Here is a 16,643-nt window from a genome sequence, read left to right on the forward strand (position 1 = left end):
TGAGAACAGCTGTCCCCAACCCAAATGTAACAGCAGAGTTGCCTCGTGCTCCCGACGCCTTACGTCGGCTATGGGAAAACAGCTTTCAGTTTTTAATCACATCAGGGCACACAATAAGGCTCTGAAAAGTGAGTTCTAGGCCAGAGGGAAAACTGGACAGTGTGCAGTGTTCCAAAATGGCCCTTACCCTACAGCGGGGTGTCCAGAACTTTTTAACTTAGTGAACCAGTTTAGAGTCAGGCAGAAGTCATACTCCCTAACAAGTATGTTACCTTCACATCTGATCCAGTTTAATCCAAAGACAGAATTTAGGATGATAAACTGGTTATTATTTCATATATTCAGACTCTCACAAATGTCTCTCCTCTCAACTTGACCTTTGCCTCGAGATAGACACAAATGGTTCCACTGTGTCCTGTTGCCAAGAATTAGAACACAGGCTTGGGGGTGGCTGTATATGAAAGAGAAACAGATCAGCAGGTGGTTCAGGCTGGCATTCTTCTTTGTAAATTAAGGTGCTTAGTCACTGGGGACACTTGCAGACAAGGCCTTGATTTTTCCACAGGGTAAATAAACACATCAGTGAGCTCAAAATTCTACACGTTTGCCACGATGTACGCCTCTTTAAACAAAGAGGAGTGGACAGTAAATGAAGATTAAACGCAAAGCACCTAGCGCTGCCCTTCGGATATGGTTAATCAAATCAATCAGTAAGTAGGCGTCTTGGCTCTGAGCTTCAGCAACTCCGGCTTCCAGGACTTCAGAGAAGCCCGCCCGTCCTAGTCTCACACTTACCGCCCTTCGCCAGCCACTTCTACCCCTGTCCTCACGCTTCCTACACTATCCCGCCTGGCACCCTCGCGGACTCACTCCCGCTGCACTAGCCACCAAGCCCCGGGCACTCGCACCGGCCGGGGCTGACCCGCGAGGCGCACCGCCGGGGCGCGGCCGTGCCTCTAGGTGCGATGCCGCCGCGCGCGGCCTTGTGGGAGTTGTAGTCCTCACAGCTCCGCCTCGCGGCCGCCGTCGCCGCGGGACTCGTCTTCCCATGCTTCTCTACGCGGGTCTAGTCGGGGCAAGTTCCTGGGTGCCGGAGGAGGTGGGTGGGAGTGTGCTGATAGAAAAGTGGAATCCGGACGTCTGTGTTAGTGAGGTCAGCGCCGCCGAGGAGCTCGGGGCCGGTACCTACCCCCTCGGCAGTGCCGGGGACCAAACTTGGAATACAAGTTTGAGGTTCCCTAGAGGGCGAAATATAAGGAACCGGGCTCCCCCGCGGCCCCGCCTGCGGCTGGAGCGGCCAGCCCGGACCCTGGGAAGTCCTCGCTGCTCCTACCTCCTCTTCACCCACGCTCCCAGTCGGGGGGTGTGGACGTGCGCGCCCGCCGGTTCCCGCCGAGCCCCGGCGTCCGCGGGGCGCTTGTGCTCGCCCGGTGCAGCCGTCCCGCCCGGAGGGCAGCCGAGGGGCCCCCGCCATGATCGCCCGTGGCTTCAGGGCGCGCCTGTGGGCCCCACTGGGCGCCCTGGCCTCGCTGGCGTACTATCTCCAGCAGCGGCGGCTGGCCCTGGCCCAGCTGCGGGGGACCGACGACCAGCGGCAGCCTGTGGACCGCAACCTATTGGAACTGAAAATGGTGCAGGTCGTGTTTCGACACGGGGCGCGGAGTCCCCTTAAGCCTCTCCCGCAGGAGGAGCAGGTGAGAGACTGGCCCAGGCCGGGGCCGGTGGGTCAGTCCTGGCCCCGAACACTCATAATGGAGCTGGGTTGGGGCTGGGTCCAGAAGAGAGGAAAACAGCGGTCTCCAGTTCCTTCCCCAGCTCTTGAGCGAGGGTGCCGGCCTTGGAGCCCTGTCGGACCTCCGGGTTCAGAGCAGAACCCAGAACTTTCAGTGGCGCGGGTGATGGCTGCGGTGTAGCCCAGCTGGTAGTCCTGGCTACTTCTGGTGCATATAACTCGCCTAGGGGTCTCTTTAAAATGCAGATTCTGATTCAGAAGGGTTGGGGTAGGGCCTGAGATTCCGCATGTCTTACAGATATATGGTGACTTGAATGCAAAGGTCGAGTGCATTTCTGTGTGGCTGTTTCGAAAGGTCCAAGAGTTGCAGCGACCTTTATGACAGGAACCACCCCAACTGGGATCAGAGTGAACAACAGGATGCAGTGATTTGGGAACAGATTTTATAGCAGCTTCCTCCAAGGGTTTGCTGGAGACCGTCTGAGATCCCTTGAAGGCTTTTTGGTAACAAGTGCTGTATCTTGAGGCTCATCTTTTCTATTCAGGGTTTCTGAACCGGTTGTGGAAGGGATTTGAGGTAGGAAAAAAACATTTTTTTTTAATTGACTAGTCTTGTGGCCATAATGTCTTAAAATCTACCTGATTTCAAGTCAGGAAAGTTATGATTAGAGTGCAAATAATTAGTTTTCTAATTCAGCGGCCCCCAACCTTTTTGGCACCAGGAACCAGTGCTCCTATGAGAATCTAACACGTGATGATCTGAGGCGGAGCTGAGGTGGTGACGCTAGTGCTGGGGGGTGGCTGCAAATGCAGACCAAGCTTGGTTTGCCCGCCACTCACCTCCTGCTCTGCAGTCCAGTTCCTAATAGGCTACAGAACAGTACTAGTCTGCAGCCCTCGGGTTGGGGACCCCTGTTCTAAATGTTTACCTTTCCTGGGTTTATTTCTTGGAGAGAGCCAGTGGAGGTCTCTAACCTCTCACAGCAGGCTGGCCTTAGGCACCTGGAAACCCTCCGCCCCCACCCACCCTGGCTGTCATACTTATTAGCCCTGTGGTTTTTGCATTGTTAGTTTTTTTTTGTTAACGTTGGTGCAGGCTCAACAGGATATCTAAACCTGGTATCAAGTGTACTCTTCACGATCATAGTTGCTTTCTAGAAACTCATAGGGCTTTGTACACATGAAAACCCAGTTTTTAAAGCTGGCCACAGTGAAATCAAGCATTGAAAGCACTTCCCATATTAATAAATCTTGGGTGGCACATAATTCTATCACCAGATTTCTAGTTAGCCTTTCTATATGGCTATACCACTTTCTGGTGCTGGAATTTCTTTTCTTCCTCTGTCTCTCTTCCTTCCTTCCTTCCTTCTTTCCTTCCTTCCTTCCTTCCTTCCTTCCTTCCTTCCACTTTGATCTATTTTTAGTCCCTTATTTTGCCTCTTTATATTAGGTCACTATATTTTCCTTATGATTTTGTGATTCCTTATGATTTGTGTCTCTGTGCACCCCCACTCCATATTCTTGTTACAGAAAAGCTGGGAAATAACATAGGAATAGAAGACTTGTGTTGAAGACAAAGTTACCAGTGGTAATGGAATAAAGTCTGATCGTCTAAGCCTAAACTTAATATGTACAGTGTATATACTCCCTGGGGCGCCTGAAAAGATTGATTCTTTTCAGGCTTTCTGCTGAGCCAGTGGGTATATGATGGGTATCTTCTGCCTTTATTTTGGAAGGGGCACTTGTAGCTCAGGTAGAATGCCAGCTTCATTCGTCTTCTGTCTGTGTAGCCTTAAAATATGGACCATCTGAGCCTGTGGCCTCGCTTTGCAGTTATGGAGGGTACATTACCTCTCCTGCCTGCTCACGTTCCCCAGACTTTAGGCAGATGCATTAAACATCTTTGGTTATCTCACATAAAATCTTATGCATTTAAAATCTAAAAGCCAGAGGTGGAACCAGCTCTCTTTAAATTTAGGCTGTGAGCCACTGTCATCGGCCTGCTGTGACTGTTTTCTGGAGTTCTTCTCTCGGGTTTTCTTTTCAAGATTCAACTTGCCAGAGGTTGTTGTTGGGATTTCTACTCTTCCTGGCTCTGCTATTAATTATAGTCAGAAGGGACTACCTGGCAACAGTTCTAAAACTAAAATAGATAAACCTGTGATGACTCATCTCATTCAGTGATCTCACAAATCCGCAGAAGGTAGCATTATGTAAAACTAGATGTTTAGTTGAGTTGTTTTCTTATGGCTTGAATGGCTGTTGACAACTTTTTTCCCTTTAGCTGTGCTCTGGAAATAAAATTCAGGGACTCGATTGGCCGTTTTTTCTGGCTGTTCGATGAGATCCCAAGTACATATTCAGAAGACAGATTTGGCCCTGCCTTTGGCGTTCGCTCGGCTCCCTCCGTACAGCGGCAGGTTGGCCTCCAATTCAGGCAGGCGCCTCAGGTTTCATAAAGTTCATAGTCTCCCGGCCCCACGGTTGATTAAGGCGTGTGGGCCTGTATTTATTTGATGATGTAAACGAACTGGGAAGCATAATGCCAGTCTCATCGTTGCCTAACACCTACCCGAAGCTCAGCGAAGAGGAGGGTTTTCAGGAAGCGTTACATGAAGGATGGGCCTGCCGGTCAGTTTATTCATTCCTGTAAAGCTGTGTCTCTTCAGCGTGGTGGGATATTGGACTCAGCTGGGGAACTTTAAAAAAAAAAAAATACTGATGCCTGGGTTCTCTTTCAGGGATTCTGATTTAAGTGGCCCAGAGCATCCAGACGTAGCGATTTCTGGGGTAAAGCTTTAGAAGGATCTGGACTGGATAGCATGAAAAAAGTGGAGGCCCCGCCCTCCAGGAGATCTGTGTGGGGTTCGGCCAGGATGGGGCTCGGGCACTGGTTTTTTAAAATTCCCCAATGTCACCAGGGTGCAGTCAAGCTTTGAAACAGTTGCATTATTCTAAAATCTACAGCTGGAAAGTTTTGGGTTAGTTTTATGTAGATTTTTTTCTTTTACCTGGAATGGAGCACATCGATCCCAGTATTGGATTATCTTCACAGAAATGTGCTTTAGTGAGAGCCTTTTCTTCTGTGTCGAGGAAACAGTGAGAAACGACCCCACGGAACTCACTGCTGAGACTGCCAAAGAGGTGTCCGTCATTTCACTGGGCCCCGTTCGCGAGGGCCCTCGGGGAGGGTTTGTCTGTTAGCAGCAGGAACGCGATGCTTCCCATCAATAGTCGGCTTGCTCCGATCTTTACGCTAGTCCAGCTGATTTAGTTGCAGAAAGCCAGGAAGCTCGGTGCCGAATCTCAGCCCACCTACAAGTATGTGGATTTTCATGGGCACGTCATGGGAACATCATGGGATTTTCATGGGTGTGCGTTTTTGCGTGACCTTTCACTGCATCCTTTTTTTGGGGGGGGGTCCCCCTATACTCATTTGCTTTCTTGCGGACTTCGAATTGGTTGTCTTACTATATTTCAGGTTTTTCTGTCACCTACTTTAAGTTGTTTCTCGAAAATGGGGTACAAATAATTAAGGAAAATTATGAAGTTAGCTTTGCCACTAACTCAGGAATAAGGATGAGCGTGCGTGTGGGGCGGACGCCATGTTCGACACCGATGTGCCGTCCATTCTTGAAAATCTGAAAACGTGTGCCCTAGACTTGACCTAGACTCGCAGAAGTCATTCCCGGGAAACACCAACGAGCGTCCGTCGGTGCCTGTGCCTAGCAGCAGGAGATTCCTCAGCGAGGCCACGCAGGCCTGGGGACCTGGTGTCCGGACCCCTGCTAGGCACTGGGCTTAGAAGGATGGATGATTCCGTCTCGGCTGTAAAGGGGGGGGGGGGCATCCTGATAAAGGAGAAGGACAGAGCAGATTCCAGTCATGGAAATACGCTGGTAGCGCTGGGCACGCAGAGGAGGGGTCTCAAATTTGAAATGCCCCACACTGAGCTCAGCTCCTCACCTGTCTTGTCTTGGTCTTCCGTTTTTGTCAAAGAGCGCCTCAGAGGATACCCTTGTCACCTCAGGCACTCAGAATCAAAATCGAAGTGATTTTTTCTGTGTCCTTCCTTGTTTACCTACCAACGTTACATAAAGCTTTTATTTACTCACTTGCCAAGTTTGACTCCGGGCTCTTACACCCACGCTTCTACTCCTCCTGCCTTACGTGAGGCCTTAGGCTCTCGTGTGCTGGGCGGCAGACATCGTGAATTTGCCTCTTCTGCATCTAGTCTCCCATTCCTGTTGTGATCTGCTCTGCTGGCTTTCAGACCCTTCCGTGGAGCCTGCGGGTTGGGGAAGGAGTCAAGGAAGATGGTGAAGAAGTGAAGGTTTCTTGATGAGTAGCTACTTGTCGGAGAAGCTGGATGAAGGAAAGGTGGCTGCCCAGGACGTTAGGCACAGTCCTTAGGGACGGCCGTAGACACCTGCACGTCGATTCCTTGAAAATTCTTGCGAGTCCGCGGTCCCTGGGATGTGATTCTGTTGATTCTGTCTGCTCTTTCATTCACCAGGTTTTTCACGCCAGGCATTCTGGCCACTTCTCTCCTTTACTTCAGTCTGGGCTTAGTGCCGGAGAAGCCTCTTGACAGTGAGTACGAGTGTCACAATGGCCGGATGCGGGCTGAGGACACCTGGAATAATAAATCTGGTCTTTTCTTCCCTGCCTTGGAGCCGGATCTCAAGTTTCCTTCCTCACTCCGCACGGTGGGGCTGCAGGGCTGGTCAGGGTGATCCCAGCTCCGTTCCAAGTGCTGTTGGATGTGAATGTTCTACGTTTCCAACAGTGTGTTGTGTGTTTGGTCCTAACAGGTGGAGTGGAACCCCCGGCTGTTAGAGGTCCCCCCGCAAACTCACTTCGATTACACTGTCACCAGTCTCGCTGGGGGCCCGAAACCTTATTCTCCTTTCGACGCTAAATTCCGTGAGACCGTGCTGAGGGTGAGCGATGCTCCGTGCTCGCCCCCACCGCAAAGCTTCCAGGGTTTTCTCTGGGTTGGGCTTAGCAGGCTGCGGCGTTTTCATTCTCTCTCTCTCTGCCCCGCCTCAGGGGGGCATGTTTGCCGGACAGCTGACCAACGTGGGCATGTGGCAGATGTTTGCGCTGGGAGAGAGGCTGAGGAAGAACTATGTGGAGGACGTGCCCTTCCTTTCGCCCACCTTCAACCCTCAGGAGGTCTTGTGAGTCACTCAGAAAAGACGCGTCGTGCCCAGTGTAAGCTCCTGAGCAGGGGGAAGCCAGTCCCGACACCCCAGATGTCCCCACTGTCGAGCAGGGCCGTTTGGGGCAGTTACCGGTAGACGATCGGATCCTGCGAACAGGTGGTCACTGGAGGTCACAGGCGCTGGCCGGGCTCCTTGGGGCAGGCCTCCCACAGGGAGAGAGGGTCCTGCCCAGTGCTGTGCATCCCCCGACGTGTTCTCGAGAGCCTCCCAGCTGCTCTGCGGGAGGAAGTAGATTGTATGGAATTAACTCTTCTTTTTTTGAGTGTCTACCTTTTTGCTTTTTTCCAGTGTTCGTTCCACTAACTTTTGTCGGAATCTGGAGTCTGCCCGGTGTTTGCTGGCTGGGCTTTTCCAGCGTCAGAAAGAAGGTTCGAGTCTGACGTCTAAAAGTCAGCCCCCGTCCCCGTGGAAGTTTTGCTTCTTAGCTGCAAAGCCCCCGTCTCTCTCTTCCTTGGCGCCTCTTCCCCTGGTCCCTCGCCCACACAACGTGGCTTCCGTGGCACACTGCTCTAATGATCCCTGCTTGTCGGGCCTTCTGCTGCCCCCCCGGTCTGACCTCCGGCCGCGGCTGCAGCGATGGGCCTCTCTCCTGACCCCTCGGCTAACGCTTCTGCACAAGCCACGTGAGGCATCGCTAGCCAGGTCTTGTGAACAGCACTGGGGGCTGTTTGCTTAGGGGAGACACTGCTGGAAAAGAAGGCGGGCAGGAGGGACACCTGGCTGGGACCCAGGTCTCCTGCGACGGCGCTGGCCTTGGCCATAACCCACAGCGAGACCCGGATGGCATCACCGGCTTCGGTTCGGCCTTTCCTTGTTGAGAAAGTCTGTCGGGTCTGGGTTTTGGAAAACTCATTCAGCGAATGATGGCAGCTAGGACCACTGGGGACCACGTTTATTATTTGTGGATCCCATGTATCGAGGGTCTTTGACTATCACATGAAGCTGCATTAAATTTACGTTTTAATTTCAGATCATCGTGACCGCACTAGTGGTAAAATACTAACATGGCGCCCTAAGGCAAAGGTTCTTGTCATTTTGTTTAGCTTCTTTCACACTTTCTCAAACAGAACATTTCCCTTAGGCTTTTAAAAACAATATGTAAAATGATAAGAAACCTCCAGGCCAGAGGCGGCTGGCCTCGTCCCCGGCTGGGTTGGGTAGTGCTGCCGGTTCTGGTCGCAATTGGCTGCTGACTTCTGCTGTGTCTGAGTCACACACAGCAGACAGGACGGGCTGCCCCAAGCTCCAGAGTGGTCAGTCCACACCCCCTGGCCTCCTGAAAGGCCTTCGGTTGCTCAGCTTCTCAGAAACACGAAGTATGGCAGAAGCAGGAAGGCTGTTTCTCGGTGGCAGCCTGGTCTGCAGGCAGCTCTCAGACTGAGGCCGCACCAGCTTTCCAGGGGCCAGGGAGGAAGCGGTGCCGTCCCCAGCCTCTGCGGTGGCTGCCTGGGTAGCCTCTCCCCGCAGGGGCCCTAGGCCTCCTGGGACTCCATCCAGCTGGACATCCATCACAGAGACTTCCATACCTTGCCCTTTATCAAGGGACCTGAATAGACCAAAGAACCCCACGAGGTGTCACCTTGGGATCTTGCTTCAGGGTCAAGTCCTCGAGGAGTCCCAGAGGGTTGTGAGTAGGCCGTAGAGAAGCCAGCAGGTGCTGGCCGGCACCACTGGTCAGTTGATCAGCGCGAATTCGTGCCTCAGGCGTGCCCTGCTGGTTGCAAACGGCATGTCTGATATCCAGACACCGATGTGGGACCAGATAGGGATCATCATGAGTTATGTTAGTGTAAATTGTAGTTGTTATTATTCTAACATGTGAAGGACTTGCTCTGCACCAAATATCATTCTGAGGGCTTTGCATATATTAACTTGTTTAATTCTTGCAATAACCCTGTGAGATGGGTAACATCGCCACTTACAGATAGAGGACAAAGGCACACGAAGGCTAAGTGACTTTGCCAAGGACACCAAGCTGGTAAATGGTGGTGCTGGGATTCAAACTCTGGCCGTCTTGTTTCAAAACCCACACCCGTCACCTTTATGCTCTACTGCTTTACAGAGGGCATGCACGTCTGGAGAGGACCCCTGCCCATCTGACCAGTGAAGTGTGTCTCAATTCTGACATTCGAGTCAAGTTGCCATAGGCTACTTTTAAAGTCCTGGGGTTTTGACTATCAATAATTTGGGAATAATAGCTCTTTGGGGCTTAGATTCACCTGCTCACGTCACGATTGACCTCAGCGAGTTCCAGAGAGCTGCCGAGGAGAGCCGTTCCTTTTGCCCTCAGGGAAGGTCAGGCTTGAGCCGTGGAGATGGGGGAGCCCCGACAGGTCCTGGCCTCTCTGCACAGACTACATCATGGGTGGCGATAGGGCACCTTTGGGCATCGATGGGGGCAAAGGTACTTGTGAGCTCCGAACAAAAGAAGCATCGTTTGTACTCTGATGTTTGCTTCCCGCAATTCGTCTGCAGGTCTGGTTTCCATGTTGGGCGAGGCTGTGGGGTGGGAGAGTGTTTCTGGCCCAGCGGCCCCCTTTCTTACATTGCCATGTGATAAGTCACCATGCTGGCCTATGGGATTGGACTTGGGGAAGCAAGAAAGTCACCCAGTTGTGATGAAATCGGCGGTGGGCCATCCTTTGTGGCGAAGCCCCAGTGTGGGGAGTGCCCTGAGGCAGGCTGTTTGGGATGAGCCAGGGACGTGCCAGCCTGGGCCAGGCCCGCGCCCGTGTTAGCTCACATGTGGCGCAATAGGGGGGCCTGTGCCAGACAGCAAGGGGGCGCCATGGCTCAGGCCGTAGGTGAGCTCCCGTTGGCAGGGCCCGGGCACGTCGAAGGCATTCACTGTCCTTGAGTGACTTTGATGATCTGCCTCCTGGGGCAGCTCCCTCTGTGCAGACAGGAGGAAGTGGGGGAGGTGCTGGCGAGAGCAAGTTGACGCCTCTTCCTGCCTGTGCTTCCAGGACCCATCACCATCTACACCGACGAAGCCAGCTCCGAAGTCTTGTACCCCAACTACCGGAACTGCTGGAGCCTGCAAGAAAGAACCAGGTAGCTGCCCGGGTTCATGCTCGCCCGTGGGGTGCAGACAGCCTTTTCCCACTTTGGCTGACAGGCGTCTGCCTGAACGGAGGGCCCGCCCAGGCTTCCCGTGCTGGCGGATTCGGGACCAGAGGGGCCGCGTTCCACTCAGGGCCAGCGTCACTGTCCAGGACACGAAGCAGCTCATGCTCATGGTGGCAGACCCATAGCGAAGGGACAGGAAGATGGGAAAAGCCACACGCCGGGCGGGAGAGATGATGGTGTATACGGCCATGAGTAGGGCCCTGCGGTTTCCCAAGTGTCACCTGTCACCAGTCTTGAGCTCTCGGCTGGGGCAGATGAAGAGACTAACAGGTTAAGTACCATGACTGAGTGAGTCATCGAACTGCAAATCAGATGGGCAAGCAGAAGACAGACTTCCTGTCTCTTACCAGCGTGTGGCCCTGTACGATAGGTTGGTTGGGCTGGTGGCGCTTCCCAGTGTTCAGGTGTTCTCTGAGTTGCACGAAGATGATGTAGTCGTGTTCCATAGAAGAGAATGCTATTTTCAAGTGGACCTGGGCTGTGCTCGCCTCATTTTTGGTATAAAATGCTAGAGTGGGATTTGGAAAAGCCAGGCTTGTATTCTAACCCTGGTACTCGTTAACTTATTTTACAAGCCGTTTGTCCTCTCACAGCCTTAGTTTACTCACCTATAACATAGGAATAATGCCAGCTAACTCTGATGAGTTGTTGAGGATTAAATAAGATTCCAAATGACGGCTGAGATACACTTTGTAAACTGTTAATCGCTACACGATATGAGAGATTACTTTGTATTTTATGGCAGAGGCCGGAGACAGACTGCCTCTCTGCAGCCAGGAATCTCAGAGGATTTGAAAAAGGTCAAAGAGGAGATGGGCATTGCCAGTAGTGATGGAGTGGACTTCTTCATGCTCCTTGACAACGTGGCTGCCGAACAGGTGGTTCAGCCGCCCTCCTCCTCGGGCCCTGGCGGGCGGAGCCTGGGCAGGTCGCTGGCTGGGCTGCCTCTGAGTTGGAGCGGGGTGGCGAGAAGTGGGTGGAGGCCTCTACGAGGTACAAGGAATGATCCAGGAGGACCCCTCACTCGGTGAGGAGCATAGACAGTCTGATAAATACTGAAGACCGCAGAGTAGGCAATGCCGCTCCAAGGAGTTGGACCCCCACGGCGGTGTGGCCCGGATCCCCCCTCCTCGTGTGAGGATGAGTGTCCCGAGGCAGACGCACCACATGCTTATGGGTCAAATAGATTTAAGGTTGTAAGACAAGAGTTCATAGGAAGTATTTAATTGCCGTGCTTTTTAGATATCATTTTGGGGAAAATGAAGGCCAAAGAGGGATTTAGGAATTCCTTGTATTTTAATTACTTTTTTTTTTTTAACAGTTTTAAAAAATACGAGTTTATTCCCTTACTTTTTGGAGTAGATGGGGAGCCATCAGAAAGAGAGGAAAACAGCTTTTACCCCTGGGCCTTCAGACCACAGGGAAGAGCTGCCCGAGACAGAGCTTCCTGAGCCGGAGTTTCCTGGCTTCCTGAGCGCGAAGCCTCCTTGGGGGCGGACAGGCCCCGCCTCCTCCTAAAACTCTGCCTGTGGCCCTTGCAGGCGCATGGCCTCCCGAGCTGCCCCGTGCTGGAGCGCTTTGCACGGGTGATTGAACAGCGGGCGGTGGACATGTTCTTGTACCTGCAAGATGGAGACAGGTGAGGGGCCCCAGCCGCCGGCATGAAGGCCCGCCCGGGCAGGCCTCCCGGCGTGTGGGCTGCAGGGTCATCAGACCGCTCGCACCTGCCCACCGGCATCTCTGTGTGCGCATCGGCCGAACTGGCCCCGTTCTGCCGACCCACTGAGTGGGCCCGGCCCCGGCTCCTTCACTTCCGGCCTGGGACTGGTGACCTAGTGCTTCCGTTCCCTGTCACACAGGAGCCAGCCCTCGACTGGGCTTCTCTTAATCACTGACTTTTGGCTTTACGTTTCAAAGGATTTGGGTGGAAGGATCAGGGGAAAGAGTAATTTCTCACTTGATTCCTAACAATGTAGAAAGCACTTTCACGTGCTCGCCGTGAGGGGGGTGTCATTATTCCTGAGAGGGCCCGAGTCCTGGCTTTCTGGATGAAGATGCTGGGCCTGAGGGACGTGGGGCCATCCTTGGCTCAGCTCGCAGGCAGGAGAGCGGGCCTGGGACCAGGTCTTCTCCTGACCCTGTGTTTTCTCTGTATTGCTGGTACTTACGACTCCATTTTTAAAAGGCCTGCTTCCTGACTCTCAGAACGGAGAGTTTTTGTCTTACGAAATGGCAAAAAAAAAAAAACCCCCGCCACTTTCTGATTGCTTAAGACCATCCAGCTCGCACTCATGGGAGACTTGGTAGGGAAGTAGAGGAATAGTCTGGGAAATCTTATGGCCCCTGTCTGCCTGCTTTTGTCCACTACTGTGGGACCACACACCTTGAGTCGCAGGAGCCACCTTGTCATTGCAAGGCGACCGGCCCGAGGACGAAAGTGGTGGAGCCACAGCCCGCCCGGCGGGCACTGTGGCCGCTGGGCTCCTGTTAAACCAAGTACACGAACGAGAAAGGCCCTTCCGGTTGATTCTCCAAAGGAGGCGGCTGCACCGGGAAGCGGAGTTTAGGACATTGCTGCTTCGGCTCGCTCTTCTGCAGCCTCCCGGAAGCCAGGGAGCTCGTTAGGCCCTGCCCTGCCCTGCTCTGTTCCTTAGCCCCCGAGGCCTAGTGCTCACCCCGACTTTCCCTGGTGCCCTCCCTGCTCGCCCTCCCGTCTCCATCACGTGCCCCCGCCCTCTGCCCTGTGGCGGCACCGTTTCCCGTCTCCCCGCTGTCTGACGGGGCTCGTGAGGTCCCGGGGGCAGAACCCGCCGGCCACCCCGCGGGCCAAACAGCCCCAGAGCTTCAGCGCTGTGTCCTCGGCGCAGGGCATGCCTCCAGATGGCGATCGGACCCTTCCTACACCTGCTGGAGAGCAACCTGCTGACGGCCGTGGACCCTGCCACCCCGCCCGGGGACACCAGGTGCACCCAGCGCAGCAGCTCAGCCTCGCGCCCCTGAGGGCAGTGGGGGCCTCTGGCCGCAGGGCGGGAACCCAGGTTTTAGCCAGGGCAAGAAACAGGCTGTCGAGGACCGCAGGTAGATGCCGAAGAGGCCGCGAGCCCCAAAGACGATCACAGCATTTTTCCCTTCTTCCTGCTGCACCCACCCATCCCACCATGTTTTGAAGTTATTTTAGCTAAAAAGAACCCTGAATTTTTCTATTTTTTACGAATCGAACATGGATCAGAGTAGCTAATTAGATTGCACTGATTTGATATTGTAATCGCCCAAAACAAAGACAACCGTTTAACAGACCGTTCAGTTGGACCGCCTTTGCCGAGTCCCCACCGGGCATTTGAAAACGGTGGTAGTGGCCCGTGACCCTCCACTGCCACTGTCGCAGAGCCGGGAGCCCCGGTCAGGGCTGTGGGTTTGGAACGCTGGGTGCTCTAGGCACCTGCTTAGCGACCTGTAGTCTGTGGGCGGACAGACAGTGGGTTTGAGTTCTATTCTCAGGCCCCCGCCGACCTGCTGAACCAGAGGTGGCAGGCTGCCTGCTGGAAACTCGCCGCGTGTGGCCCCGTGGGACAGCGAGTCGGCAGAGGCGCCTTCAGGAACTCCGATTTCTGAGGACGGGTCACTGGGCCGCACCGCTGTGTCCTTCACAGCGCCTGCAGTGACAGCACACTTCCTGTTGGCCTTGGCCGAGCCCTTCTTGGCCGTGTGTCTATAGAGTGCAACCGGACCTAATGCCAGTCTCTGGTTTGGGGCTCAGCAGATAGATACAGGGGTCAGGAAAATATAAATTAAAATGGCACCATTATTACTGATTAAAGCCATTTGGAGAATATGTTGAGGGCCAGACAGGAATGAACTGAGTTCCCCCGAAACGCAAGGAGAGCCTGCTCTGCTGGACTTGTCACGCCCCGGGAGTGGGGAGAGCATCGGCCGTAGACAGGCGGGGCCCAGGGGGAAAAGGGAGCTGGGGCCCTGGCCCCCTGCTCGGAAACTCCCCCAGGGAGGAAGGAGCGAGTGGGCGGGCAGGCGAGCGGGCGGGCAGGCGAGCGGGCGGGCGGGCGGGCAGGAGGCTGGGAGGGCCACGCCCTGGGCATCCTGCCTCGCGGGAACATGGCGGGTGGCTTCTGCCCACTGTCTGCTTCAAAGGAGTTTTATGCCAGGCTCCGCTGATTTCCAGATGTCAGTTGGTTTCTTGTTCTGTCCTTGAATGGGGCAGGCGGTGTCCTGGGCTCCCGAGTCCTGGGTAAAGACTCGCGGGGACTCTTCCTTCCCTGCAGAAAGCTGTACCTCTATGCGGTTCACGATGTGACCCTCATCCCTCTCTTAACGACCCTGGGGATTTTCGACCACAAATGGCCACCGTTTGCTGTGGACTTGACCCTAGAACTCTACCAGCACCAGAAATCGAAGGAGTGGTTCGTGCAGCTCTATTACCATGGGGAGGTGAGACCCAATGGGACCGGGGGGTGAGGCCCCCGCCCCCACCCCCACCCCCCGGCCCAGCACCCAGTCCCCGTCCTCGGAGGGCCGTCATCAGTCACCTGCGTCCTCGGGGGGCGGCCCAGGGGTGCAGCAGAACTGGGTGGGTCAGGCAGGCTGGGACCCGGGCCTCCTCCCAGTTCTGTTAGACTCCTTCTAGAAACAGGACCGCCCTCCTCTCCTGAGTGTCCCTGTCAGGGTGTGGCATTCTGACTGGGAGGCTTGTTTTAAAAGCCAGTGGTGGTGTCTTTGGGAGGTGGCGTGTGCTGCCAGCGCTCTTGGCGCCTCAGTGGCTTCGGCAGGTTGCCGTCTGGAGCAGTCCGCAGGGATTAGACCTTCAGCCCGCCCAGCTCAGGGGTGTGACTTGACTGTGGCTTCCTGGCCAGGTCACCAAACAGTCCTCGAGGGACTTCTGCAGGCAGGCACCACGCTCTCCTGGAAGCTGACCTTGGGGAGGGCCTTGCTGGCCGTGACGCGTGTACGGGCGCAGGCCACCGGCTCGGAGCCCCGCAGCCCTCTGGGCACAGCTGAAAATAACGGGATGGCCCCACTGAGTGTGTCTCTTCCACAGGGGCAAGTGCCAAGAGGCTGTCCCGACCAGCTCTGTCCGCTGGACAAGTTCCTGAACGCCATGTCGCTTTACATCCTGACCCCAGAAAAATACCACACGCTCTGCTCTCAAGCACAGGCGACAAAACTCATAAATGGAGAGTGACTCATTTGCACACGGGGACGTGTTGATTTTTGAATAAAATGCTTTTCTTCACTGGCCCTGGCTGTCGCATTTGGTAAAGGCAGGAGCAAGAGTCGTGTCCTTCAACATCCGTAGGGGCGCGTCCTGCCTGCGGGCATCCAAGGGTCTCTTCTGGAAAGAAAAGGGTGTGATGTCGAGACCGAGGGGCTGTTTCCCGTGGTGTGGCTTGACTTCCGTGTCCAGAAGCGTCTGCCTGGGACACGGGACATCTGGGGACATCGTGACGCCGTGGCATTGTGTTGAGTTTGGACTTTAGTCCTTTATTCCTGTCTTCATCTCATGGGCACGTATGGAGCACCTGCTAAGTGCAGGGTGGTGGAAACCCAGCCGGACAGTGCAGGAAGGGCTTGGCTTCAGGTGGCTGCAGGTCCAGGCGGGAATGTAGGGCTTGGCGGTGGTGGCCGGGCCACTGTCAGCCTGAGTGCGCCACCTTGAACTGGGCCCCCAGGGGTACCTGGTGAGCCCCCTCTTTCCTCATCAGTTTTCTCAGTCTTCCCAGGATCTATTTCGAACGTTCTCTGATCTCAAACAACCAGTCCCCTTACCTCTCAGAGAAAACGGCGATCGCGAAAACCTCCCCGCCTCCTTCCATCCTGATGCTGACGGCTTCCACCCGGATCGACTGCTCTAGCTCAGGGTTCTCTTCGGAGCTTCACACACTCCTGTCCCCTTGGCTGTCCCATAGACACAAAATTTGCTAGGTCGAAACCAAGCCCCTCTCCCCTCCTGCACCCGCCCTTCCCACGGGCTTCCCCGTCTGTGCAAGCGACACGCCCCCATCCCCCTCCCCCGTCCCCGACACCCCCCTCACGCTCTCCCATTAGCTCATGCTGATGCTCAGTCTAACTAGCTAAGTTCTAGCAGCAACCACCCCTCCCCCGTTTATTTCGTGAATCTGTCCCCATCTCTTTCATCCTCGATCTTCACTATCCCCTACGCATCCTCACTCTGATGATGACTGTTTTATTTCACTAGGAATGTAAAAGTAATCAGAAGAAAACGGTCCCCGCCCCGCCCCCCAATCTGCTAACCCAGCCGCGTTGGTGCCCACAAGGCCTTTTCTTCCCATTACCAAGAAGGAACCACCCCTGCTCCGACCCGAGGCCAACCCTCCAGCTCTGCGCCGACGCCCACGATGATCTCTTTTCTGTTAATTTTCTCTTTCTGCCCGTTATTCCCATCAGCATATGAACGCGCTGTAAAATCATCTGTCTTAAAATTTTCCCTCATCTTGGAGCTACTATGCTACTTTTCTTCTCCCCTTTACAACAAAACTTCTTAAAAGAGCTGTTTGTCCTCGCCGCCCCCGATTCCTCCCATT

At 54.5% G+C, this 16,643-nt stretch overlaps 1 protein-coding gene across 2 annotated transcripts; it reads left to right on the forward strand.

The window, feature by feature from the left end:
• Window positions 1-1,060: 1,060 nt before the first annotated feature.
• Window positions 1,061-15,339, forward strand: ACP6 (acid phosphatase 6, lysophosphatidic). 2 transcript variants are annotated; one of them, XM_016143260.2, is made up of 10 exons: window positions 1,062-1,694; window positions 6,547-6,675; window positions 6,785-6,915; window positions 7,249-7,328; window positions 9,927-10,014; window positions 10,835-10,967; window positions 11,631-11,728; window positions 12,957-13,052; window positions 14,367-14,532; window positions 15,140-15,339. In XM_016143260.2, the coding sequence occupies exons 1-10, from the start codon at window positions 1,473-1,475 to the stop codon at window positions 15,281-15,283; spliced, it is 1,287 nt and encodes a 428-aa protein (XP_015998746.1). In that variant the 5' UTR covers window positions 1,062-1,472; the 3' UTR covers window positions 15,284-15,339. The 2 variants fall into 2 exon arrangements, with proteins under 2 accessions (XP_036090872.1, XP_015998746.1); XM_036234979.1 differs by lacking the exon at window positions 12,957-13,052 and having other exon boundaries at window positions 1,061-1,694.
• Window positions 15,340-16,643: the final 1,304 nt, after the last annotated feature.

This window comes from Rousettus aegyptiacus, unplaced genomic scaffold, assembly GCF_014176215.1.
Source record: "Rousettus aegyptiacus isolate mRouAeg1 unplaced genomic scaffold, mRouAeg1.p scaffold_m13_p_17, whole genome shotgun sequence".
Classification (NCBI taxonomy): Eukaryota; Metazoa; Chordata; class Mammalia; order Chiroptera; family Pteropodidae; genus Rousettus; species Rousettus aegyptiacus.